The following is a 27,130-nucleotide window of genomic DNA, read 5'->3' on the forward strand; positions in this document are numbered from 1 at the left end:
CCTTGTACTGTGTGTGGTGCTGCTGCAGGTTCTGCACTGTTGTTGCACAGCAGAGGTTTTACCGGTGGATTTGACGTCGGTGGGAATGGCAGTGGTTGTTGATCTCTGCGTGTGCCGGCTTGGCCGTTTTCTGTGTGTTTTTGAAGAGATGCTCAGAGGAAGACAAATGGAAGCAGAGACATAATTCCAAGAAAAAAATCTTGTTATATGTTAGAATTCAGATTACAATTATGGTAAAGTGTTTGTCAGCAATACATCCTTTTTTTCTGCTTTAAGTCTCCCTAAAATACCCTGCTCAGAAATTCAGTGTGTGCTCCTTATAGTGAAACACTGTAAGGACTTACCCTCTAATGGCAGTCTTATTTTGGTCCTGTGTGATCAACATTTACATCTTGGAACCATGAAACAGGAATCCCCTTAAATAAAAAGTAGAAAGGCAGGAAATCTTCTATCCTAAGGACAGATGAGGTCCTAGAAGATATTTTAATAATTACAGACAGGTTACAGTGGTACTTGGATGTAACTAGTTCCTAATGACAAATATATACATGTATATTCATTTATATATTTTTTTGTTGTTTCCAGCGAGGCCATTATGTCTGTAGGCTTTCACAGAGCAATGTAAACTGTAAGTAAATTAGTAGTCAGACTTATTGCAAGGAAATTTTTTAATTGACCTAACCTGACAATTGTATAAAGGAATTCAGCTTTCATAGTGTAAAAAACCCGCAAGAATTCGTGAAAGCCATAAGCTTCTTAAAAAGACACAGCATAATCTCATTTATTTGCATCACTTTATACTAGTTCTACATTAGAAGGTAAAAGCCAAGGTGTATCCCCCTGACGACTGTGCTGAGATCTCCACAATGCTCTGTGAAGGCAGTCACCTGCCCTCAGCTGTTCACATCTGGACTTGTCCCCCCCAGCTCATGCAAGGCCATGGGAGGGAGAAGGAGCAGCACCTCCCCGTCGTGGTCCATCCTTTTTTGTTGGAAGCAGATGGAGCCCTGACAAAGGATGCTGGGATCAACCCATCAGAGTTATTCAGTCCTGCCTGGTCATGAGGAGCTCTGCTGCAGGAGGAATGCAAGAATTCTTGCCCTTTCCCTGGCAAAGTCTTTGAAAACAGCTTGTGAAACTTGATGATTTTAAAGAACAGCTTTTAAGAATTAGTGAGGAAATGAATAAAAACGTGCCTTGAAATTGGCAAGCCACGTGCTGATGTCCCCAAACTGGCACCACGTGAGCTGAACAAGTACTGTCTGACCCTGGGATGGCTGATCTAGGGCCCAGGTCCCCAGGCTTAGGTTTGACAAAAGCTGACAAGCTGAGCCCAGCCCTATGGAGGTAAAAGCCAGGCGTTGCTGTTGGCAGAGGTGTACTCTAGAGGCATTTCCCTGCTTTCCTGTGGAAGGTGCTCCAAGAAGTGGAAGCGCATAAGTGTTTAGCTCCATCACTGGGTATCAGGTGGGACAAGGAGCAGTTCCCTCTTGTTCAGGGCTCACTAGTTTATAGTGCAGAAATCTGAGACTGCTGTGGAGGTGGCCTGCATCAGTTGAGGGAAACAGCCTTGAATTTTTAGAAGTGCAAGAGTAGGATGGGGAATACATGAAACAATGTGATTTGCAAAACCTTACAGAAGAAAAGAAAAATGCTTGCTTTCTTCCCAAAGGAGCCTAGTGTATGCATTGATTAGAGTGCTGATCAGGGGAGACTGAAAATGTTGCCATATGCAGAGAAGGTAATGCCGACCTGAGGTTTGGGTAGTGCTATGTGTAGTCCTAAAACATAGTATCTTGCCAGAAAAAGCTTTTTCTATTACATCATCATGTGTATGAAATGGATATATGTATATAAACATAGGTTTTGATGAGCAGTATCTATTTTGATGAGAGCCTTACAATGTGCAACGTTAGCTGATACAGTAAATAGAACAGGTGCCTCTGAAGTAAAGTTCTAATAGGTAGTTTTCTCATGAAGGAAGTGCAAGTGTAGGAGCACAGTTACATTCAATTTCACCCACCAGAGTTACTTCGAGTTTAAAGTTTACATAAGCTGAGAGTATATCTTGAAATTCTCTCTGTGGTGCTTCATGCTAGTAAACTGCAGAGTTAATGAAAAACATGTAATTGGCAGTTGCTGATAAACCTGGAAGTTTGGAAACAGAACCGAAAGGTCATTGAAATAATAGCATACCAAAACAATACTTAATGTTTATTTTTGTTATGGGCTGCCTTTTCAAAATCATAAATTACCATTGTGGTCAGCACGGTTATGCAGCATAAAGATGTAACTGCATTGATCCATCCCTCTGAATGGCTGTGGTGCCACCACTAACTGAGGAGACCCCCAAACTGGTGGTGGAGGTAAAGTCCTTCCAGGGAAGGGTCACCCAGTATGTGTCTCACTGCTGTGCTTCCATCATGAGTTTAACCCTGGTCACACACTGGTGCTGCTGGGCCCTGCTTCCTACCGGCACAGCAGGAGGGGAGAAGCTTCCTGACCCAGCTCACTGTCAGAGGCACACCCTGATGCCAGCACAGGGAGAGGGTGGGATGGCTTCTTTGAGTGACAGTGTTAATTTACAGTGTTAATTTACAGTACAGAGCAGTTACAGTTCACTTCTCTGTCAGTTTAATGTTTCTCCTAAGCATCCAGTTCTGGCTGCTGTTGCCTGGAGTGCTGTGCTGGATGGGTCTTACTGACCTGGGACAGATCTCATTGTTATAATGGGTCTATAAAAACTGCCATTTCTAGGATGTGTCCAGATTATATCTAAACCATCCAGATAATGTGGCTGCTACATTTTTGGTGGGAACCATGTCGCCTTACTGGCTGAACTTAACCTCCCTGCTAGATCTGTTCTGGTTTTCTCATCGAGTAAGATGAGAAATTTTTTACACCATCTCATTGGTGTGAAATGGTTTATTACAATTCCACTGAATTGCAATAAACATACCTTTGCACTGCTTTATCAAGGTAGTGTCTTAGGAGCATGACTTGCCTTTTGTGACCTGAAGGCCACCATGGTTTGGGCACCAGCTCCTCCTGCCCAGCTATGGCTGCTTCTCTGAGGGTGCCAGCTATAGTGGGCAGGTGAATGGTGTTGACTCAGCCAGTGCAAGCCTGAATCTCATCTTAAACCCCCTTTTACCTGTAATTTAATCTGAGGCATTTGTGTCTTAAATTTCTGTTGTGTTTGGTTTTTTTTTTTAAGAGCTTGTTTAGCAAAGTCTATAAAAAACTGGACCCGCAGAACTGAAGATTTAATTCTGTGCTTTTATTGAAATGTCCCATGTTTCTGGGTCTGATTGATCTATGGAATTAAGGAAATTGAAAGGTTTAAAACTTTGCATTGAAATGCTGTTCTTTCCTCACCATTTCCCCATTTCTAGAGAATCAGCAAGTGTCTGGACCTGTGGCTTTTCCTGCACTACCTGCTGCAATAACTACTATAAATACTTCTGCACTGAACTGCTGTCTTTCCAGTGCACATAGCAACTCACCTGATTATGCACTCCCAACAATAGTATCTTCCCACCTAGACTGCTGGTTTGGAAAGGAGGGGTATATTAAGCAGATGAAGCTTGGAAGTTAATCTGCTCAGGAAGTTATATTCCAGGTGTCAGAGATGTGCACATCCTCATGCTTTGGATAAAGCTTCTATTTGGCAGTGCAAAATGGGACCAAAATACAGCCTTGACTCAATTGTAATGTCCTTTTTCCTGCTGAAGTTGGCTTTGAACTGTGGAGCCCAAGTGCAGTCCTGGGTCTGGGCTCCAGAAAGCTGTGTGCTTCCTGGCCAGCCCAGCAGCCAGCAGAGAGCAGATGGGCGAGGAACCAAGTGCATGCGTTTTTTTCCACTCGAATTTGTTCATGCCTCTCTCCAAACATAAGTCCACAGTGTGTCAGCCTCTAATGGACTATGTGAAAGGTGGTTTATGTTTTCAGCATCTGCTAATTGACCTGGCCAGTTCTTACCCAGCATGGTAGAGAGAGTGGGCTGGTCTCATATGAAGAGGAGATGGGTGGGCTGGAATTCCAGCTGCTTTCAGGATTCCACAGACAACAGTGAGATGCTGATTCCCTGCAAATAAGGGAAGAGAAGCCTGATGGTGACTGCTGTCTTGATTGGAGGAGAAAAAAAAATTGTTGAATTAGGTATTAAAAAAAAATTTTTTTTTTAAGCTTGCTCAGCTACATTTGGGCAAGTGAGCTGGAACTTGATTTTTTTTGTAAAGGTATTTAGGCAGCTAATGGGCTTTAAGAAGTTGGCCTCTCAAATGAGTCTTACGTAATGCCACGGGAATCTTTGGCTGCATCCCAACCAGTCAAGTCTGTGGAAGCCCACAGACCAAAACTGGGTATACGGAAGTGGTACCTGCTGTGGTTTGAAGAAGTGGCAAATGCACCTGCAAGCCAGCAGTGCAGCTCCAGCTCTTTAAGGCAAGGTTGGCTCTGCACTCAGGATTTACACCAAATCTGCAGGAGGCTGGATTACTTTTTTCCAAGTATGTCATGAGCAGTGATGTCACAGTGTCCCCGGCTGGAGCAGACAAAAAGGGATCAACCTAAGCTGGAGGAAGTGGCTGTATTCTGTGGGTTGGTTGTCCTGTCTCTTCCTCTCCCTGCCTCCATGCTGCATTGGCATCTCTAGCTCTATTTTTAGCACTCCTTTCCCTGGAAGGCCTATGCTGTTTGAGTATTGGATATGCCATGGCCTGGTCCCAAATTCAAAATGTCTCTTTCTGGATGGAACAGTGTGTACTTCCCTGTTGCAGCTCATGCCCCTTTCCTCTCGTGGTCTCTGTCAGCAGACACTTGTGCTTAGATTTACCGCACAGAATTCCTTTGCAGGTCAAGTAGTTTTTAATCTGTGTTTTTTCCCCTTGGTACACATGATGGTTTAACATGTGGCAGGCTGTGGGCCTGACTCTGCCTCACACCCAGGGGATTTCAGTAGGAGCTGTGCCTGCAGCCTGAACCCTACATCACATCCGGGCAGCTGCAGAGGATGCAGTCAAGGTTCCAGAAAGTTACTGAGCATGAACATTTAGCCAGCAGATCATATATGTGAAAAAGCATAATGCTGTTCCTTCACAGAAGTTTAATTTGAGCCTTTTTTGGAAAAACAAAATAAACCCAACCCCCCTGCCACCTCCATGCACGGGATCCAGTTAAAACTGACTGTTCTTGTCCTAAAGAACTGTGCAAACTACAAGAATGGATAAGATACTCCTTCTATCTGCCCCTCCCTATTTTTGGAAGGAGAGAGTTGTTTTGGGACTTCATAGAGTGCTGTGTTTTGAGATGGAAATGCATATGCCGAGCTATGTACACACCCTGCTAAACTAGAGCAGGGTGACAGGACTTGTCAAAGGATGTTAAGTGGCTAAAATGATTGTTTAATTCTAGTTTATGTTGTGCAATTTTTTTTCTATACAGATTAGTGTAACTAACTGTGTAGTGTGTGGAGATTGGCACAGCTGACACAGAAGAGATGTGGGCTTGGATGTAGGTACATGAGGTCACATCACAATGCTTCTGACTTGAACAACTAACAACTCTAGTTACAGGCTACATGCCCTACATTAAGCAAGCCTATATTAGATTCTACCTTATAGTGAGAAAGCAGAAGATTTGGGTAACAGTCAAAGACTACATCTGACCATGGTAAAACCTTTCTAAAAAGCTGGAGGACTAGTGGTGAGTCTTCTTTTCCCAAATGCCACTTTGGGATTAATGCCTGACAAATTTATCTGCTTTTCTTTCCTTGATGGTTCAATTTAGGCAAGTAAGTGAAGATACAAGGTGCTAAGTAAGGGACCTGCCTGGCATGTAATTGCTGCCAGGACTCAGCAGCTCCTATTGAAGTGAGGAATACCATCACTGTTTGCAAATACGGCTGCACAGACACTCTGTGTCTTACATAGCACATTAGCTGGTATTTACAAAACATAAAGGTAGCAAACCCTGTAATTCCCCCAAGAAAGCTGACTTAATCCCGATTGGTAGGTGCTGTTGTGTTGACTACTGCAATGAACAGCATGGGTGGAGCAAGTAATTTCTGCTAGGGAAATTTGGGAGCTTGTTGTGTGTGTTTGGCTAGAAGCAGTTATTGGGTGTAGGTGCTAAGAGGTGTTTAAAATAGACTGCTGGGTGCCTTGGTTCCCACTGCCTGACTTTACATACTCACATGGCAACTTCCGGCTCTTCCTTCCATTGCCAGATAATCTCAGGACACTGCACTTAAGAAATCTGGGCTGAGTTTTGTGGGAAAGAAGAAGGAGGAAAGGGAGAAGAGTTTTGAAAAGCTGTTCCATACCTTAGCATCCCCAAATGGATCATTTTCAGATTCTAATCGACTGCACCCTGGCTGACTCGGGGACCACCAGCTTTGTACTGTTCAATGGAAAGGGAAATAGGATGGAAATTAAATTATAAACAAGGCACTATCTGTGCTGTGGCAAGCTATATCTAAACTTTGGGGCAGGACTGTCAGATATCTGCAAGTGTCCACTGTCCCATGATGCTGTATTTTGTTGCTCTTTGGCAGGGGGAAATAAATGTTGCTCATCTTTCAATTCATCTGAAAGTAAGAATACCCATTGCAGTCTTGGAAGAGACCATCTTTAATTACAGTCAGTGCATTTAATCCTTCCCCTAAATTTGTTTATATATACACCTCACTGTCTTCTATTCATCTCTAATTACAAGGTTTAGATGAGGGAGTTGGAGACATACAGCAAGACATTTGGGGACATGTATTATTAATTACTTCAGTGTGATTGCTTTTCTTCTCTTCATTTGGCATTCTCACTTGGGGTCTGAACCAGCCTTCAGTTGGCTGGAACAGTCACCCTGCTGTTGTCTCAGGGCACCTCAACTGTTTTGCTGGAGCACATCTCAAGTATCTACATTTGTAAAAGACAGCAACGCCCAACCATCTCCTTCCTCCCCAAAAGCCAGTAAACTTCACTTGTGCATGCTCAAGCTGCCATCATTAGCTGCTCTCTCTAAGATGGCCACAAAGCTTTGGTGGGCACATGCGCTGAGGAAGTAATAGCAAAAGCAAAAATGGAAGTAACACATAGCACTGAATATCTCTTTTTGATAGTTTCCTGCTCAGAGCTTAAAACTTCCTACCTCTGAGAATGAGAAAGTGATTGTTTAGGTGCTGAACTGGAGAGAGTTGCCTTAACTCTGATTAGGTTTTAAAACAGTGGTGTAAATTGCTGTTGTTTCTTTTGGTGCCTCGTGCACATGAAAATGTGGAGTCCCTACAGCATTTGTCAGGCTAGTTAAATCGGATGCTTGTATTTACTTGGTATTTGAATATGGGGGTACAACAGACGATAAAACCACAGTCACAGGTATCCAGTGTTGCAGATATTAGTGCTTCACACTCATTTAACTTGATGCAGGAAAAGGTTGCTTAATTCTGGCTGTCTGCAATCCCAAGGCCTTGTGCTCAGTGTGTGACAGCAATGCATGTTTTTAATTTAGCTAAAATAATTCAACTTGACTTGCCTCTCCTTTAATTTGGCATCATACAGTGGTGGTGTAAGAAAAAAAATCTTGAACACATTTCTCCCCTCATTTGACATACATATAAAATAACCAGGTCTATAGGGAGGTTTAAAATTAGGCAGAAAAAAGCTCACTAGGCCCAGTACTGTGCTCTCTTGGCTTAGTGCTGTGCTGCAGCTCAACTTCTCTGGGCTTATTTAAGCATTGTAGTCTCTCTCCCCCCTCCTTTTTTTTTTAAGATCCTTCCTGTTGGCAGCTGTCCTGAGACACGATGTTCTTGCTTAGCATTTTGATGTGGGGAAACAGTTCTGATAATTAAAGCCGGTTTCAAGCCATGAGCTGATTTGTAAGCAGTGACTTGCTCTGGGGTGTTGTCAGTCGATAAAACGTGTAGCTTGTGTGTATAGAGCCAGTCTACACCTTGTGCCTTAAACTCCATGTGAGAGGGACAGACACGCTCTCAGGAGCCGCTTCTGGGTGAGACAGACTGCATCCTCTTCAACCACCTGTTGGTGAATGGTTAATTCGTGGAAAATTATCATTACCATCCTTTTCCCCTCTGTGTGTTAACCTGGTGCAAACCTGTTGTTGTTATGCAGCTTTTCCTTGTTTAAATAAATGCAGTTCTCTTTGACCCACTCTGCAGTCCTCAACAAATTCCTTGCAAGAGTACTGTGAAAGGTGGCAAATGCAAACACACCTGTAGCAGAACTGCAGACCCACAGTGTGGGTTTGGATGTGCTGTGGAAATTTGCTTTGTGGTGTTCCACTGCCAGCAAGGGCCAAAGCGTTACTGCTCTCATGTAAATGGTTGCAAGTCCTAATCCACTCTTGGGGTTTCTGTGGGCAGCGGGTGTAAGTACGTGTGTGCCTCCATGTAACTTCAAGTGGGAATTAGAACTGCTTGATCCTGTAGTGGCATGATCTTGTGATGGCACTTTCCTTATCTAATTGGGTCTGACACTGTTCTGAGGTAGCAGACAAACTTGAGTCTCCCTGCAGTGTAATCTAAGAAACTTGAGTGCCAGTAAGACAGATGGGTTTGAGAGGTCTAATTTAGGAGGACTACTGAATTGCAGTGTGTGCATTTCAATGTGTGAAACAAATGGGCTGGCTGAATGAAGTATTAAATAAGTTTATTAAAAGCATGGCTGATTAGTTTTTTGTGGACTCTGTTTTCAGTGTGCACAAAGGTATTTCCATCACTTGTGTATTTCCCCACAAGGCACTGTTGTTCATCTGCCTGGATTAGGTAGGTACTGTGTGACACTGAGCTCGTGGTACTAGGTGACACCTCCCTCACTGTTGCTTAAAAGCATTTGAGAGGTAAATGTTAAAGGCAATCATTAGGTAACGGGGCCAAAAATAGAAGACACCTGAAAAAGAAATTCCTTTTCTGTAGCTCTAAGAATTGTTCGTATTTGCCTGACATTGACTTTGAAGGTTTAAAATACAGAAAATTGTTCTTTATGGATGAGCACAACCTAAAGGCTGAAATGCTAAAATATAGGTTGGAATCTCCTTTTTTTTTTTTTTCTTTGCAGAAGAGAAATTCACACAAGGGCAAAAATATACTGCAGTGGGTTTTAGCTGTTTCCATAATGTTTTGATTTCTGTTGCCTCAGATTCTTGCAAGGTCAGATATTTTATTGCCTGTGGTTGAAGGATGTAGAATCTCATACATGTAAATTTGTGATGGTCACCATCCAGGAAAGACAAATTATATCCAGCTGCCATAAGTTTTGCTTATGATGCTTTTGGGAATCTCTGTATAGCTTGTAAATTCCTGTTGACATTTCCCATGAAGCACATCTCAAATTTCTTCATGTTGCTTTTAGTTATCACCGAGACCCAGGACAAGGAAGGGCTTTTAAACTCTTCATGGCTGCTCTTCAAATAAGAGCAGCTTAAGACAGTAGGATGGCTGAAGCCTGGGGCAAGCTGTGAGGACAAGCCTGGCTGCAGGGAGGAGTCTGTTAAAAAACAAGGAGAGAAGATTAGAGTGGTCAGATGTTGGTCCTGCAGCTCTTAATACTGCAGAGCCTGAGGCTATGGTTTCCCAGTGGGTAAACCAGATACCAGTCAGAGCTGCTGGTGCTCCACCTGCCCCAGAGTCCTTGCTGACATGGGCCTGCCTGTGCCCTGCCTTGTCCAAGTGCTCCTCTGAGTGCCTCCTGTGTTGCTGGGTTGGTCTGTGGGCAGTTTAGCTCCGTGGGTGAGCGTGCACTGTGCTGTGACACATCTCTGTCACACCTCACACATCTCTGACAGCTCGTGCTCGCTCTGCCACAGCAGGAGAGCTCAAGTGGGAGAAGGTTGAGGAACAATACAGCAACAGGCACTAACTGTGCCACAGGGCTTTTATTCCTTCTGCTGGCCTAAGTCAGATGTGACTCTGGGACCCTCATCAGTCTGTCTGCTTCTGCTGTCAGTGCACTCCTGAAGGGACAGCACTGGGCAGTCTGACCAGCACCAGCTGCTGAGGCTCTGGTCAGGTCTCTCATGCTAGTGTTGTCTGTGTTGCTTTACAGGGTCATTCCAGCCCAAAGCAAGCCTCAGGAGCTGCTGTCATTTCCTCATCTTTGCTGCTGTCCCTGCCTTATGGCAGTACACAGGCCACCACAGCTCACCTTCCGGTGGGAACTGGAGCATAAAGTGCATCGAAGTCTGCTTTGGGCATTTTGAGAGGTGAAGAAACATTGATGTAGTCCAGTGCTTGTAATTTAGGACAGGCAACTGTCACTGCATTCAGCAAGGTGCTACTGGAGGGATGGGGAAAGGAGGGAGAGAGGAAGAGGGCAACATGGACAGCAAGGTCTGTGAGGCATTCCCTCTCTTAGGAGTCAGCAGCTTCCCCCTTAGCGACCAGCCACTCCTCATCTGTCCCCAGCTTGCATCCCAGGTAGCTTTCTGTGCACTGCTGCCAAGAGGCTTAACTGGCCAAAAATGCGTACATTTAAGGCACTGCAGATGCCTCCCTTAACTTATGTTTACTGAAAGATGTAGCAATAAGTTCTGATACCGTGCATATGTTCCAGAACAAGTGGCATCTTTTGGAAGGTAAAAAGGCAAAAGTCAAGTGTGGAGTCTAGGCTCAGCAAGTAGGCTGAAGTGGCACTGAGTGAAAGTAAATAAAATGCACTGTGAGTGCTGCAGTGTGCATTTATATATACTGTAAAAGAGAACTAAAATATTTCTCAGAGTGATAAAAATGCGCAAAACATGGAAATCATTAGCTGTATAACAGGCAGCAGAGGTTTTTTTTTCTGTCTTCCTTAGCATTAGGAACAGCACCAGACGTTTCTGAGCAGTATTCCCATGAAAACTTGCAGATAAGTCCATGGCAGCACTGACTCTCTCAAAGCTTGTGATGGGGAGAGATGCAGCAATTGCCTTCATAGGTGGTTGATGTCCTGTGTTTGGATACTCCAAGGTACCCCAAGACCAAGGCTGTTAAAGTGATCTGGCTGATTTCAGTTTAGCAAAACAGATGCAAACAAGTGTTCAGCACACTGAAAAAGCAGATAGAGGATGAAACTCCTGGTTACCACAGTAAATAAAGCGGGCGGTTGCACTGATTGTAGGGCTGTTGCATTTAATTCACTAACAATCACTGCAATTAGGCACTCGCAGCTCCTTCTGCTTGTTAGTTTCCACGGTGCCTTCCCGGGCTTTGCTGCTGAATTTAGTTGCAGAGGCCTCTGATTGACACAGGCAAAAAATGCCACATGGAACAAACCTTTGATGAATCTTCACCGGCACTGCAAACTTCAGGATTTTGTTCTTAATATGAAAAAAACCCCCTACATCTATTGCAGAACACTGGTGTTTGGCTTATCTTTCCTTGGATAATAAAAGGCAAGAGGTTTGCTGTTAAGAGAGCGACTGAATTCTCTGGGTTTGACTCTTAAGGCTGTGAGTGAGCTTTTCACACATCTCGTAGCAGTCGGCACACTGGGTGCCTTGCTATGGTACAGTGCTTTAATACTGAGAGGTTTTCTTTCCTTTTCACTACAGCAGATTTGTTGTGCAGTTGAAATAAATTGTGCAGCTCAAGTGTGAGCTGGAGCATCCTTTGGAAAAAAAAGAAGTATTTGAGGTACCCTTTGTAGAGGAGAAAGTATTGGAAGTGTTTCTGACTGAAATAAATCTAGAAGAGACAGGATTTTATATTGCAGTGAGGGTTGTTATCTTCCATTGTATTTAATATTTTTCTGGAGATACGGTAAATGCTGTCTGGACTATTAATAAATAGGTTTCTTTAGAACCATTTTTATCTGATTGAATATCTATGATTTCTTAAGATGGAAGTTTATATATAATCTCTTTAAATGGCTTTGTAAACAAATGTGTTTTAATTAGTACAGAATCATCTTTGGTAGCTTATAAAAAGTCTTGTAGAGCTGTAAATATGTAATTCCTGACACTTCAGTAAATGTGTTAGCTTAAAGAGGAGCAAGGCAAGTATGCTTCAGTACCAGCTTCTACTAAACAGAGTTGGGTATATAATTACATAATTACCTACATTACATGTGTGGCCATGATATCCAGGACTATACAAAATAATACAAATCCATTGAATTTTCAGTATCATTAAAACAGTTTGCAGGAAAATTCCGTCATTGCTGTAGAGCGTGACTGTGCACAGAATAAAAAGAGCTGCAGCCCTGAAGAGATGCTGCTTTGTTGTGTCAAGCTCCAATAAGAAAGGGTTGAAGCTGGAGTCAGAAGGCAGACAGGGTTCCTCACCCTGATTTTACCTTGGTGGCAGGTGAACCTGAAGTCACAATGTGGAAATTTCTACTGCTGCATTTCTGCATTTCTTAAGAACTATGAAATAATGATAGCTTTATGGGTAATGATTTTGTCTGTGTTCATCCTGACCAGTGCATGTTACAAAGGATCCTAAGCTTCTGTTTGCTGATTCTGTCTAAAACTTGAGTGCTCCCTGCATGCAGGTATTTGCATTTCACAAATAAATCTGTGAAGAGTCTTCCTGTAAAAACATGAGTGTCTTACAGTTAGTTCACTTCTGTATTTTATGCTGGATTTCATGTCTGGTTTTCTTGTTTCTTTAAGGAGAAAACACAACCATTAATTCACTGCCAGTGTCTCTGACCCAGAGTTGTGGGCTCAGGCCAGACTACTTTGGTTCACAATGTACCTGGAGAACATTTGATTCCAGAAGTGAATTTTTGGTGCAGAGATTCTTCTCTGACTTTATCCTGTGTACGCTATTAAGCCAGATTACATAGTCATTATGCAACAATGAAAAATTTAGTAACTGCTCTATATTTAAACCTTTGTGTATTAACTTCATTGCACAGCACCAGGATGGGTTTGAATGTGGAAAAAAATGTGAAACATGAGAAAAGGAATCAGAAATGCTTCAGTAACTCTTGTCTAGCTTGTAGTGCCTTCTTCTAGATCAAGTTCAAATATGTTTCTATTCTGTGAAGTGGGGGTTTTGTTTTTATTAAATTTGTCCTAAATTTGCCTTGTGATAGGGTCTGATTCTGTCTGGTTTCTGGACCGAAACGGTTAACGTACAGAAATGACGAATTTTTAATTTTTGCATCTATTTCAAAAGTGCCTCTTGTTCTCACTAGCATGGCTTGTAGCGATTGCATTTTCAGTGTCATTTGAGTGTTTGATCTGTAAGTGTCCTTTTCTTTTCAGAGCATCACCAAACAAGTATATTTAGCAGTTGATTCGAGAGTATGTCAACCTCCCATACACAGAGCTAGTTTAGTAGACTAAATTTGGGACATCTGAAACACAGACACATGTTCAGCCACACAAGTGTTTTTAGCATTAAGGCACCCTGGAGAAAGCACAGGTGGGGCCTTCTTGTGAGGCCAGAATTGTTCCATGCCCATACGTGCTCAGGTGGTGCACTGCGGTGAGAGGTACCTTGGGCTGTGGATGTTGAAGCAACAACACCATGTCTAATGCAACCAGCTTCTGCTGGAGCCAGCAGGAAGGGAAATTCAGAGCAGGTAGTGTGGGAATACAGACATGGAGTGACTTTTTGTCCATTTCCTAGCATTCCAGATCCTTGCTGCCCATCATCTGGAGATGCTGCAGGTCTAAGATGCCTCCCAGGATGGCCAGGACAGCTCCATGTCTTGACTGGGCAATCTGCTAGTAGGAGGGAGGGGGTGTGGACCAAAGGGAACTGTTCTGGTACTTCCCACGGGATGACAAACTGCTAATAGAGCTGCTTTTTCCTTTCTACAACCAGCTTTGGGTCAGCACAGAGTGGGTACACGTGAGAGAGTCATTCTTCTAATTGCAGGAGGCTGTGGAGTGAGACCTGGAGGATGTGCAAGGTGAACACTTGTCATGAATTTTACTTTTCTCTAGTGAGTTTTATGCTCTTGCCCACAAATGTTCAGAAACAGATGAGCATAGCCCTTCTGACACTTTCAGCAAGTGACCTCTGGCAGTCAGGAGCATGATGCCAACAGTGGGAACTGTTGTTTATGTCTTTGGATGCAGCTTCAAGGAAGTGCCCACCCTATGCTACCTACCATAAACATGTCAGCTGTCAGAAGCTTGTCTGCATGGGGTGCCCAGCTGTGGTGGCAGGATGGACAGACACGCATTTCACATCAACTTGACACTGTCACCCTGTATCATGAGTGTCTGTGGCCATTTTAATGTCCCCACAGCCTGGCTGAGCCATGCCATGCTGAAGACTGAGGAGCTTGCTTGGGGTGTGCACTTTGCCTTTCCAGCTGGCTTTGTGCAGCTCAGTGGCCTCCAAATAAAGTCTGCAGATTTATACTTGAATGGTTTAGGAAATGCACCTTTGCTGCTGTCAGAAAACTGTGCAACTGCTGTTTGAACAACTGTCTGCTGTCTGACTGGCTGCAGGCCATTTCTGTCTGCAGTGCTGGGCCTGAAAAAGCCTTGGAGAGTCCCTGTAGAAAGGCTACAGTGGATCAGGTCACTTCACAAACATGCCAGCACTGTATCAATCAGAGTGGCGCAGGTTCAAGTTGCACAGTTGTGTGTGTTTTGCTGTTACACGAGTGGGAATCTTGTGAGTCAAATGCTGCAGCATTACAGGCAGTCTGATTTACGTGTTCATAGAATGTATATCTGTGAATGTTTATGGCTCTGTCTGGGTAAATCTTTAAAAACCTCTAGGGACTGCCTTCTACAGCCTTTCGGGACAACCTATTCTGGTTGTGCACTGCTGTCCTAATAAAAAAATTTGTTTCCCAATATCCATCCTGAACCTCACAATTAACAGCCATTGCCTCTTGTATTATTTGGCCCTACAGAGAAGTATTTTGTTCCCATTGCAACTGCCTGTCAAGTAGTTGTAGGAATTTCTTGGAGTTGTTGCAGTTTCCTTGGAATGAAGATTATCTAGGGTGAACAATAGACTTTTTTGTTTCTTTTTTTTTTTCTCTGTATCTTGGTATTCCATTTCTTGGTGCATTAAAATGGATTTGCATCTGGGATTTCATACATGTGGCAAAGCTTCTTGACCATTATTTAACAGACTCCTTTAACACAATTTCGGAATTGGTTAGGGACAGCCTTTTTTTGAGAAGTGGTGAATGTGCCTTTCCACAGCTGAACGCTGGAGCAAAGTGGAGTCTCCAAGGACTAACTAGAGTCAGTGAGTGGTCTTCAAATTCAGTTCCATTGGATGTCCTCCTTCTACAGGGAAATTCTTAACAACACTGTTTTGGTGCTTTGTCCCTCCAGTGGGACAATCTGTGGGCTTATTAAGCATTAGAGGAGCTGTAATGCAGACTGATAGGACCATGTTGTGAGCTTTCCTGTGGAGAAACGCTGAAGTCTTGAACATCTGAAACCCCTTTGTCAGTTGGCACAAAGGACAGTGTGGTAAATCAGAGATAGGGCACCCATGCACCTCTCCATATGTGGGGCTATATCCAAAATGGAGAGCTGCAGGCTTGAGGATTCGGATTTTGGATGGCATTTTTTTAGATCCCTACCTTCCCTGATGGATTCAGTACCAGTGACGAGGGGGATATTTTTGTGCATCCACATGAGGTGAGAACAGTGCCCACTTCTGTAGGCACTGCTGTCCTGGCCTGACACCACACTCGGTGTGGGCGAAGGTGTAGCAGTTGGGGTCCGAAGCTGGAGCACAGTGTAATTACCCACCTTCAACCACATTTCATGCAGAGACTGTTACCCCGTTGCTCTTGAGATCAGGCTGCTTTTTCTGCTTATTTTTTTAGGTGGAATTTAAGGTGTGAGCTGCAAAACACAAAGCAGCTCCGGCTGTGATTACCTCTGTGAGTGCCTTTCCCTCCTCTGGTGGTCACAGGCAGCCGAGGAAAAGCAAAAACTGTCAGGTCCCTGCAGAAAAAGAGAGAAATTAGTGCTGGCAGAGTCTGTATGAGACAACTTACTTGCTGTGAAGTTTGAGTCCCTTGTTCCTGCTGGTGTGATCTGTTAACATAACATGCCTGAAATGTTTTCTTACATTCTTATTACAGTTTTTTCTGAGATGTGCAAAATGAAAGATATGGGGATATTTACTCCAGCACCACAGGAATTGTGGTGGGCTGGTTTTCTTTTTGTATGTTCACAATCTATGCCATCGATTCTAATACATGAATTAGTCACATAAGCATGCCTGCATTTATGTAAAGATCTGCATAAAGCTCATGCTTTAAAATCTTTAACAGATTTATAGATACTGAATAATTAGATGAAAGGAAAAGTCCCTTAGAAAAGAAAAAAAGGTGAAGTTAGAGGAGATCTTTCAGCAAGTGTGTTTATTACATTTACTGCTATCAGTTGTTAGTGCTGAGAATGCCTAAAGCATTTTTGTTAATATTTAGTTCTTTTTAACTCTTCTCATTGGTCAGTTAAAATAGTCTTCTTAACTTAGTGTTTTTCATGGCACTACTGTGAAGTCCTGCTTTACTGGGTTGGCAGATAACCTAAAAGAATTAGTGATTTAAAAAGGCATACAGCCATGCCCCTGAATCCTGGCAATATTTCTGTTGACTCCCCAGTCGATGGTAAGGATGTGCACTAAAGCCTTACTTTCTCCCTGTGGAAAGCAGACTTTCCTCAAATAGCAACAGTGGCAGATAAGTTGAGTACGTAGTCTGGTTTCATTAACGTTTTCCAGGATTAATACGAAGTAGATCTTAGATCAACAATTCCGTATATTCCTTATCAGACTTTTAATTACTCCAAGTATATAGATAATTCCATTTCAATGCATTTAACTCTTTATTTACCACCTCAATACTATTCTTGTCCTATTCCTCTCCATATCCTCCTTTATCCTCAGTCCCCACTTTCTTGTCAGCTGTCTAAATACAGTTGCATCCAAGTTTTGCTGAGTGACGCAGACGATTGCGTGTGTGTTTAGAGGCCACTTACAATACAAAAAGATTATTCGAATTTAGTCCCTGAAACAAGTTTTTGTATTTAAAATGCAAACCCGGCCAGGCAGCTGTTAGAGATTACAGGCACAGAAATATAAATTTACCTGATTAGGATTTTCTGTATAAATACCAGATATAATTCGGGTATTTCGCTGTTTTAAAGATCAATATCCCAGTTTAAGGTAGCAGCCTCGGGGATCTGATGGGGCTATTTTTATGAATACTTAGCCCAGCCTTTGTTGATGTTGTTTAAATGAAAGGATTTAGATGGGTAAGTTTAGAGCCTTGTATTTAAAAACAAACCCCAGGCCTAAACAAAAAGTCTGTCATTAGTTTTCTCCTGTGAATCACATTTTCAGCAATATTCCTTTTTCCCTAAGTGGCTTGAAGAAAGAATTGACAGTTTTATAGAAATGCTGTTTTCTTTCTTGCCTAATACATTGCTGATTTTTAGGCAGCTAGAACTAGATGTGTGAGTGTGTAGTCATCGCTGTTCTGTATTTAAATTTGATTTTATTTTGCTTTGGGTTTTTTCCCCATTAATTTTCAGGTTGTTTTCACATTGCAGTAATCATTCCAATTACACATGTGTAATTTGTCATTTGGTGCATATTAAATCCTCTTCAGCTGCATTTCAAACACTGATGCTGGGTTGTGATTCTGAACTGACTGTTCAAAAGTTCATTCTCGACCAGAAGCATTGAGTTCCCTGCAATGTTTGTTTCCTTCATGCGGCATTGAGCAGATTTGAAAAAGATGATTATTCATCTCACCCTTGAGATCTGCTTCAGTTATTCCTATGGCTGTGTGGGGGATGTCGGCTCCAGGTCATCGCTTTGTTCAGCCTGTAACAGGCTGGGAGAAAGGAAAACAGTAGCCATGTTGCTCATGGAAGTGCTTTGGCATGCATTTATGTCTCATTGAACCATATGGATTCCTGTTCAAGAATCGTGAATTAAGACCAGGAGAAACCTTCTTTAGGATTTAGCTGTAGAAACACACTCACACGTGGTTCTTTGGTTCACCTCTACCTTGTTTTGGATAGTTGAAGCAACTGCTTCATGGACTATTGTATTGCCAGCTTTTCTTTCTCAAAGAGAGATGGTTTGGAAAAGAGATATTTTCATCCTCTTTTTATTGATAGATTAATGTCATTAGTACAGGAGAGATTGTTGAGGGCAGCAGTAGTGACACTTGCAAAGCAGTAACAGGAAGCAGGACCCAGTTGTTGAGGAATATGGCTGGAACTGTTTTCTCTTGTGTATTTATAATAAATGCTGTACAGTGAGAGGAAGAACGTCTCCTTCTTGGGGGGACTGTGGGTCAGTAGAAGGGAAGAGAAGGGGCATCAGGACCTTCCTGTTACAATATTGATAAACTATGTCTGAGAACAGCTCTGAGTTGTGCAGAGCTGCATGGGTGCCCCTGCCTTGCAGAGCGGGAGTGTGTCCTATGGCAGCAGGCAGGGATAGGAATGGGGAGAGGGGAACCAGGGTCTGCAGCTGCCCACAGCTCTGTCTCTGCCTGCAGAAATCACTGTGTTAAAGCAAAATCCCAGTTTTAATTCCTTACCCAGCCATGGGTTGAGTGTGCAGTCTTGCCTGGAATTCTCAGATCTCTGCTCATACTCCCCCTTGGTTGAGATGGGACTGACCAGGCTGAGCAGACTGCTTTGAAACACAGGTATGAGACTCCAGTCTGAGTGTGCCAGCAGCATTATTGCATTTCAAGTGACCTTTCAGTCTGAAACTTTGCCAAAGGGAGGGGAAAGGAAGCCACTCGAGTTCTGCACAGAGATCCTGCAAACAGATGGTGTTTGCATATAGGATATGCTGTTCGGGTGCAACTCTACTACAACGCTCTCCGTTTTTAATGATTGCAGGCGGGCTAAACTCCGGCTATATTTGGAGCAGCTAAAACAGCTCGTGCCTCTCGGGCCGGACAGCACCAGACACACCACTCTAAGTCTGTTGAAAAGAGCTAAGATGCATATCAAGGTAAAAACATTCATGCATGTTTTTGTTTCTTTTGAAGGAGAATCTTCCAGAATATGTATCCATAGAGAGGAAACTAATTTTCACACAAAATCCGTATCCATATGTCCAATGTTCTGGATATATTGGCCTTTATTAGTTGCAAAGATTTCAGTCACAGTATCAAGGTTTTGCAATTTACCCGGCAGTCTCAGATATATAAAAGAGTCATTTCTGCTTAGTTACAAACTAATGTAATTATTTACACTGTAGTTTAAAAAAATAATATATATGTATCAAAGCTGTTGATTAATATGTTTGGTTTTTAAGGACTGAGCAAGGTAACATTGTATTGCGTTGCTTTCAATGTAAAAAGCCAGATCCACTCATGATAAAAAAAATAACAGAGTCAAAAGAGTTATAGCTACTAGTGAGCCTTATCCACATCCCACATCTTGCTGACCAGGTTCTGAAGCATTTTTTAAACATTTAAATGAACCCCAAAATTAAATACAATCTCCTGCTAGTTGCTGGCTCCCCTTGTTACAAGTTTTAAAAAAAAAAAAAACAGCCCAAAATCTCACCTGTGATCCAGCAGCAGTGCAGGCTCTACACTGGCAAAGGTAATACAAAGTGAATCACTCCTTAGGCCTCCTCTCTCCAAAAACACCTTCACTCCCATTTTCACTGTCGTCATTTTCAGGGAACCTGGTTATGTGCAGAAATAAGACAAAGAGGTATTCAAACATAAAAGTTAAAGAACAGGTTTCTGCTGCTGTGTCCAGGACTATAATTACTCATCTGGCATTTTTTTCAGTGTTACAGGGAGACAGGTCAAGAAAAGTGTCAGGAAAGGTTGAACACTGCCAGTAATCTTAGCATATTTTGGAGAACAGCCTGCTGATGTACATCATTAAGATGCACTGCAGTTACAGAAATGTAATTCATATGAAGAATTAAAGATTAATTTAAGCAAAACTATTTGTGTGAACAGATTTGCAGAGCTACTTCTTCAGCTCTTCTAAGCACATTTACTCCAACTGGGCAACCCCTGTTTTTACCATTTGAGATTTTGGCCTCTTGTTTATAATTCAGGCTAACATGCGTGAAAGGCACTGCATGTGGTTTTTGTCTTGGGCTGCCCCCCTATCATGGGCTTATGCATACAAATTGAAAAACTGTTTTTACAAGTGGCGAGTGTGAGAGATTAGCCCTGTAGTTACCATTTCAGCTGCTGATAAAAAAGGCTAGGAACAGCTTCTTTCCAAATCCACTGCGTGCAGTACCAAGTACTCATTTTCTGAAAACTGAGACTGAAGTTTAACTTTCTTTTTAACATTTTAACTGAACCTGCCCTAACTGGGTTGGCACTTAATTGCTCCTCTTTGTCAGGTCAGCTCCCTCCCCGCTGCACTGCCAGAGCATGGCTGTGCCCAGCTCCCATTTCTAACACAGTCATTAGTTTTGAACTTTTCACACACACCCCCATGTATTGAAACTTACTCTGAGAGATTGGACGGTTTTGAGTCTCCTGGATATGAATCACAGAGTTCATTCCTAAAATAGCTGTTAAGAGTTTGGGATTGCAGCCAGGAAAATACAGGAAGAGGAAATCTGATCAATTGGGCACATTTGGTTTGTTGTGTACATGGATGTACCAACCCCTTTTCTTATTTTAACATTGTGTATCCACCTCTGATGCATTTCTACGGAGTGTATTGCCTGGGAGGGGGCTTAACACCCAGCTGAAGAGTGTAGATCTCATTCAGCCAGGAAACTGCCCAGTTTAGGAGTGTCAGTTATTTTTTCAGAGAGAAATGCTTTTATTTCAGGCTTGCACTGGAACAGCAAAATCTCTGAGGGGTTTTGCTTGTGGTTTGCTGTGCACTGTCCCAGCCCGCTCTCCTCAGAAAAGCAAGCCCAGGTTCATTCAGATGGCAGGGAGACACTGTCAGCAGCTGTATTCACTCCCTGCACATCTCCTAAATCTCAGCAGTCGTGTAAACACAGCTCACAGAGAAGTCTGCTCTTTCTTATAAGTGCTTTTACTGCTATAACCTGTAATTTACTGCATCAGTTAGATAATTTTTTTAGTAATAAAAGGTGTTTTGATTTGTGTGTTCTTCATGCTTTTAATCCCATCTTACTCATTACACTTTTTTCCCTAATTATACCGTCAAAACCAGCTATCAGTGATTTGGAAGAGGGTTCAGTTGAAATATTAAAAGATGCTACTTCTACTTCTGTAACTGCATTTGGACCAACTGTGCAGCATGTATTCTTTTTATTTGCAAAATTAATACCTGCTGTTATTCTGTCAGAGGGGAGATTTTAGGTAGATATGTGGAAAAATCCTTTCACAGGCTGTTTGCTGAGAAATTTTGGATTAATACCATTGATTTTGTAGGAGGTATCACAGAATTATCATATTTGCTCTGCAGAGGTTCAAGGAAAAAAATCTAAGAATAAAGAGAACTGTTAGTAAATTCCTCCCACTATATATAATTAATGCTGCTTATTGTTAATTAAGCTTTTTAAATACTAAAATTTTACATGACCTGTGGTAGGAGGGAGAGCATTCAAAAGCTCAGGATGGTTCCTTTATGGTGATAGATAAGTCTCTGATTTCACCTAAAGTGGTGTTATGTTCTCACTGAAACCTGAGCTGCACTCGAGTTATCAAAGATGATGCCAGTTTTGCCTGATAAAATGATTTAAATACTCCCCACAACCAAGGCAACAATAATTTGGCCTTAGCCAAGGAATGTCTGCCAGTGGCAGGAGAGTCTCTGAGGGATTTTTTTCTTTTATTATTTTTTCTCCTGCATCCATATATCTTATTGTGAGACAAATTCAGCTGTGACCTAGCCCGCCAAAACTGTACTGACCTCTGCAGAATGCTAACTAAGAAATCAAAATTCTTAAATTTCATTTTAACTTCATTAAAGTGTTTATATTGCTTTTAAATTACCGTTTATGAGAAGACCTTAAGTTACTTCTGCTTTAACGTGGGTAAAAGCAGTCAGCTTACTGTGTTCCTCTCCCTTTAAGAAATTGGAAGAACAGGACCGAAAAGCTCTAAACATTAAAGAACAATTACAGCGGGAACACCGCTACCTCAAGCGCAGATTGGAGCAGCTATCCGTGCAGGGCATGGAGCGTATCCGCACTGACAGCATGGGATCAACAATATCCACTGACTCTGAACAAGGTAACTGAACCAGGGCTTCCCAAGGGCAGTCACAGGAGCAGGAAGGAAAAGGGAAGCAGGGGAACGAGAAACTGTCATTTAGAACTAAAACTGAGCTTTCAGCAAAACCCAGACAAAATTGTTCCATAATGCTATTCGAGGAATAAAAAACTACTGCAACTTTTTTACATTCTTTGGAAAATGTTCTTTTTTCTAATCAGTTTTGAAGCTATTAATACTGTGTGTATTTTTAAAGCTATTTATCCTGTGTGTGGTTTTGCCAGTTTTTTAAACAATTACCATTTAATGTTTTGAATTTTTAGTGTAATTACTGGTAAGGCTGGCATAATATTTTCTCTTGGAAAAAGAAGTCTTATTGGGCTTAATTAATTTGTGTGAATAAATTAATTCCACATCATTTATTGTGAACTTTTAAAGCATCTTCTGTGTCACAATCACCAAGGGTTCTCTGCATTTGGTTCTCATTTAAGACAGAGCTCTTGGAGCTGCCCGTTGCCATTTCTTATTTTCCCATTTGGAAGTTTTTCCGTGCTGAGCACTCGCCCAGGCTGTTTCAGGGCCTGTGGGAGCTGAGTGGTCGGTCTTGGGCCAGTTACTGGGGACAGATGGTCACGCCACAGTCCTCGCCAGCCAACACCTGTATGGGTTGGAATTACCAGGAGTGGGGCTTGTGCTATTACAGCCTTTGAGGGTCGGGTTCTTGCTAGATCAGTGTCATGTGCAGGTTGGAACAGTTCTGGGACAGCATTTGGTACTGATGTCATGCAGTGTATTTATGTGGTTGAGGACAGAAGGGATTTTAATTCTCAGGTGGACAAGATGATCATTTCCTCAGGAGTTACTGTGCCAGTTCTTTCTGTTTTGATTACTGAAAATGAAGCATGATTCAGGTTCCACCTGAACGCTGATTGACACTGGCCCATAATTACTTGCTACAGCTGCTGCCTTTCTGAAAATGTGCCTTCTTATGTTTTCTTTAGAAGTAGACATTGAAGGAATGGAGTTTACTCCAGGTGAAATGGACAGTATTGGAAGTGCCAGTGATGCTGAAGACCACTACAGTTTGCAAAGCGGTTCGAGTGACGGAGGTTACACACATTCCCGCAGACTGAATGCCAGGCTCTCATAGTGCCTGAGTTACCTGTTCAACTCAGGACCATCTGACTGAAGCACTTATATATGAATATTCCAGAGGTGTCAACTGCCGCTCTTCCGGGAAACCCCAACCACAGTACTCTGACATGGAGGTTTCTTACCCACGGTTCCCTGCACTGTAACCACAATATTAGATATTGTAAATCATGGGTTTGCTGCAGAGAACTGTGGTTAGGTACAGTTGTGACTTAAAGCTAGCTTGATGTAGCCATACTGCAAATTAAAGGAAATATATTATGTCATTCCATTCAAGAAGAATTAAATTCAAACTGTTAGAAGCATGGCGTAAGGGAGTTTGACAGTTATTTTGATTTTGCAGAAACCATTTTTCGAACATGGAAGAATAAATGGAATCTACAATGTGTTAGTGATTCAGAGATACAAAAAAACCTACTTTTTGTGGTATTTTTTCATGAAAAAAAAAAACAAAACCCCAAAATATTTTGAATGCTGCATAGTGGGCTTCATAGAGCAAATTCTTTCAGCAGTTGTTGTTTGGGTAAAGCAGGCAGATAAATCTTCAAATCTCAGATATCTTTAGAAAAGGTTGTATTTACAAGTCACTACTGTACTTCAAAACGGGGGAAAAGCCAGCTCTAATAATGACTTCATGTGGGATGATCTCAACTTTCTTTTGCTTTTTGTATTCAATATCCAACCAGCAGCAAATCATTCTATCCATGTTAATGGGAGCAGTAGAAAGCAACATGGCAGTTTTAACCTGTTATCGTGGAATGGATGACATCTGAAGCATTTCAGTGGTTTTATGGGTTGTTGTTTTCATTTCTTTCTCTGAAGAATACAGAACTCAAGTGATCCAGTTTGTGATAGTTAATCTTTCCTTGCAAGGAAATGAAATCTGTTTGCTTGTATTTTTTTTCTTTTCTTCTATTTACACATGTCAATACATTTTTATGGAAGGCATGGCTTAAGATTACAGTATTCAGCTAGAAGATAATTATTTTTTTTCTTTTGCACACTATAATTGCATTTTCTATTCTTAAAAAAAAGTGCAAAAAAATTAAAATGTATGCTGTAAAACAGCAAAGTTTATTTAGTACTCATCAAGCTGTTCAGAACATATTTACCCAACTTGTAGCAATACTATGAAGATGTATTTTAATACAACTTCTGCTTAGTGAAGTCATTAGAGCTTGGCTTGCCGGGTAAGAAAAAAAATGGACCAGTCTTTGCATTACCTGTTTAAAGAAGGTCTTTTAAAAAAAAATAAAGGAAGGAAAAAAAAAAGGAAAAAAATTAAAAATAAAAAAAAAAAAAAGAAAAAAGCTATAAACACTTTTAGGGAAGTGATTTTAGCAAGTGTAGTCTATATTTCCTGTAAGAGATTTTGTATTATATTTTCCTAAATGTTCTCATTTACTTGTATAGGGAGGGGAATGGTACAGACCCAGACCAGAGTCTCAGGGACTCTTCACCTTTGTCATATTGTGCCTTGGTGACCATTTATGTATGCCTCTCCTTTTCATTGTTTAAAGGACAACTAAGCTTTGTTTCAAGACCCTCTGTTCAAATGGTCAGTAGTCCACCTTCTTGCGGACGAAGCAGAGGTGTGTATTTATATCTTCACCCTCTCACAACTGATTCAGTGTGGCTTTAAGTAAAATCATAACATTAGGTTTTGGTGCGAGGGTTAATTGTCTTTGTATGAGCCCTCCCTTGGATTCTTCAGCACCCAAATCTATATTTTGTTAGCTTATAAAGTCAGGGTCTCTGTGAGACCAGCGCTCAGTGGCTGAGGAAACACAAACGTACTGTGTAAGGCTATGGGATGTCCAAGTGTGGTGCCATTTTTAGCATTTGGATACAAGACCTCATGACAGACTGACCATAATGATCAAAAACAAAGGTTCAGTTGTTCTTTCAACATCTGACATACGTGTCCTCCCTTTGGCTCTTACAACACGGGGTAGAAATATGAAATCATTTTGTGGCAGCTTACAGATCCTTGTTTGCACTCTCGCTTACTGCTTGGAACTTGCCAACAAGGAAAACATACATTTAATTTACATAACCTAATGGATGGCCACCCCTACTTTGGCTCTGGGGAGGGGCCTAAGGTTATCAACTCTGGCAGCTGAATTAAAAAACAATTAACAATTTTCTGTGATGCAGGTTTTGGTATTACGTTCTATACACCTTGCATATTACTAAAATCCTCATTGTTGGGGAAAGCACACAGCAATATACTCATTGTGTGTAGCTGACAAGCAGCAGAAATTACTAGCTCCTTTGGTGCATATGTAACTAATTTCCAAATCATGGAAAAAAAAAAAAAAGAGTTTACTTTAACACACGACTGTTAACAGGAAAAAAAAAGGCTAGTATATTGTTGCTGTTCATTTATATAATGAACACATTCATGGATTGTAAAGTGTTTCCTTTCATGACAAGCAGCTCTTGCACAGAACCTCCGAATGAAAAAAGATTTGAAACTTACAGAAGGAAAAACGAGACTTTAAATTGAACATTATTGTACCTTAGGTCAACCTGAAATTTTCCTTTTAAAGATGAATGTGCTAACTTAATGAGTTCTTCCACGCTGGGTATCCATGGCTTTGTAGATCTTATATTTTCAATAAAAATTACTCGAATAATCTTGAGTGGAAATAAAAAGGGTTTATTTGTTTTTACTTTTTCAGTTATTACAGCTGGGAGCTATTATGCTGGTAAAGAAAAATGACACCATACTGCCTGTGTCATTCTCCCTCAAGCGCAGCCCAGTTTAAGGTGGAATTTTGAGGCACAGCTTCCCCAGACAGCAGCAGCCCAGTTAGAGGCAATGGCACAACAGTTCCAAGTGTCGGGCTTGGTGGCTGGTCTGACCCCCCCCCAGCAGAGCTGCAGTCCCACAGGTTTAGTTGAGACTCTGACATTCCTTCAGGGACACAATTCTCCTGCTGCTGAGCAGCCAGTGCAGCGCTACCTGTGGCCGTAACCCCGTGGGATGCAAAGTGTGTTATTGTTATTCATTTTTTTAAGCTGGACATTTGTGCGTGCATCTGTGTGTGCACACAACTGTACCTGTAACCATGACATCACTGCAAAAAGCAAGCTGTTGGCTGCAAGATTAAATCCTGCCACCACCTCGGCAGCTCTGCCGTGTTGTGTCCTGATGGTGCTTTTAGCAGGCGAGGAGGTACCAACTGCTAAGCTCGTCTTAATTCCCCTGCAATTAGCACATCGGAAAAGAAGGAGTAGAGGCAAGATTACAGGGCTGCTAGGTCTTTTCCTCTGCGGAAAGGGCTCTGGAGAGATGAAGTCATCGAGAAGTTCTTTTTATGGAGACATGGAGGTTTGGCCTGTTTCCTGAGGGGAGAAGAAAGGAAGGGCTTTCCCTTGCAGCAGGCAGGTGTCAGGAGGATACACACCTCCTCACTGCTCCTGGATTAGCGCTTCCTCCAGCTCCAGCAGTGCACTCTGTCATCACTGCAGAGAGGCATAAAAAACAGCCTAAAATTGTTAGTTTTTTCTGCACAATTCTCCACTGTAATTCAGGGGGTGAATCCTCCTTCACATCCAATCTCTCTGCCCAACTTGTACCCTGCCAGGCCCATTGCAGCTGATTTATTTATCTTCTGAAAAGAGCAGGTTTGGCAGTAAAAACTCTTCAACACATTGTTAACCAGAGACTGGATCCTGTATTGTCTTGTGCAAAGGACAAACTCGGTTCAGAGAGTTTTACTGGATTAAATCAGAAATAATAAGCCCCCCAAAAATCCATGAGAAGGATAGTTTTTCATCTGGTGTTTGTAGATTAGTTTCTATCCTAATTTATTAGTGTAAGCTTTGGGATGAAAAAAAAAAGACTTAAAATCTAACACAACTTGCATCCAACTTATAGAATT

At 41.9% G+C, this 27,130-nt stretch overlaps 1 protein-coding gene across 3 annotated transcripts in view; it reads left to right on the forward strand.

Annotated features, from left to right (window-relative positions):
• Positions 1 to 25,898, forward strand: part of MXD4 (MAX dimerization protein 4) — a 38,570-nt gene extending 12,672 nt beyond the window's left edge. For all 3 annotated transcript variants that reach the window (XM_051798649.1, XM_051798652.1, XM_051798650.1), the window contains exons 4-6: positions 18,808 to 18,922; positions 21,950 to 22,109; positions 23,090 to 25,898. In XM_051798649.1, coding sequence (XP_051654609.1) covers positions 18,808 to 18,922; positions 21,950 to 22,109; positions 23,090 to 23,238 — 424 coding nt within the window. In that variant the 3' untranslated portion in view covers positions 23,239 to 25,898. The remainder of the gene's footprint in view (positions 1 to 18,807; positions 18,923 to 21,949; positions 22,110 to 23,089) is intronic.
• Positions 25,899 to 27,130: the final 1,232 nt, after the last annotated feature.

Source organism: Manacus candei, unplaced genomic scaffold (assembly GCF_025592945.1).
Source record: "Manacus candei isolate 608988 ecotype Guabito, Panama unplaced genomic scaffold, ASM2559294v1 h1tg000048l, whole genome shotgun sequence".
Lineage (NCBI taxonomy): Eukaryota > Metazoa > Chordata > Aves > Passeriformes > Pipridae > Manacus > Manacus candei.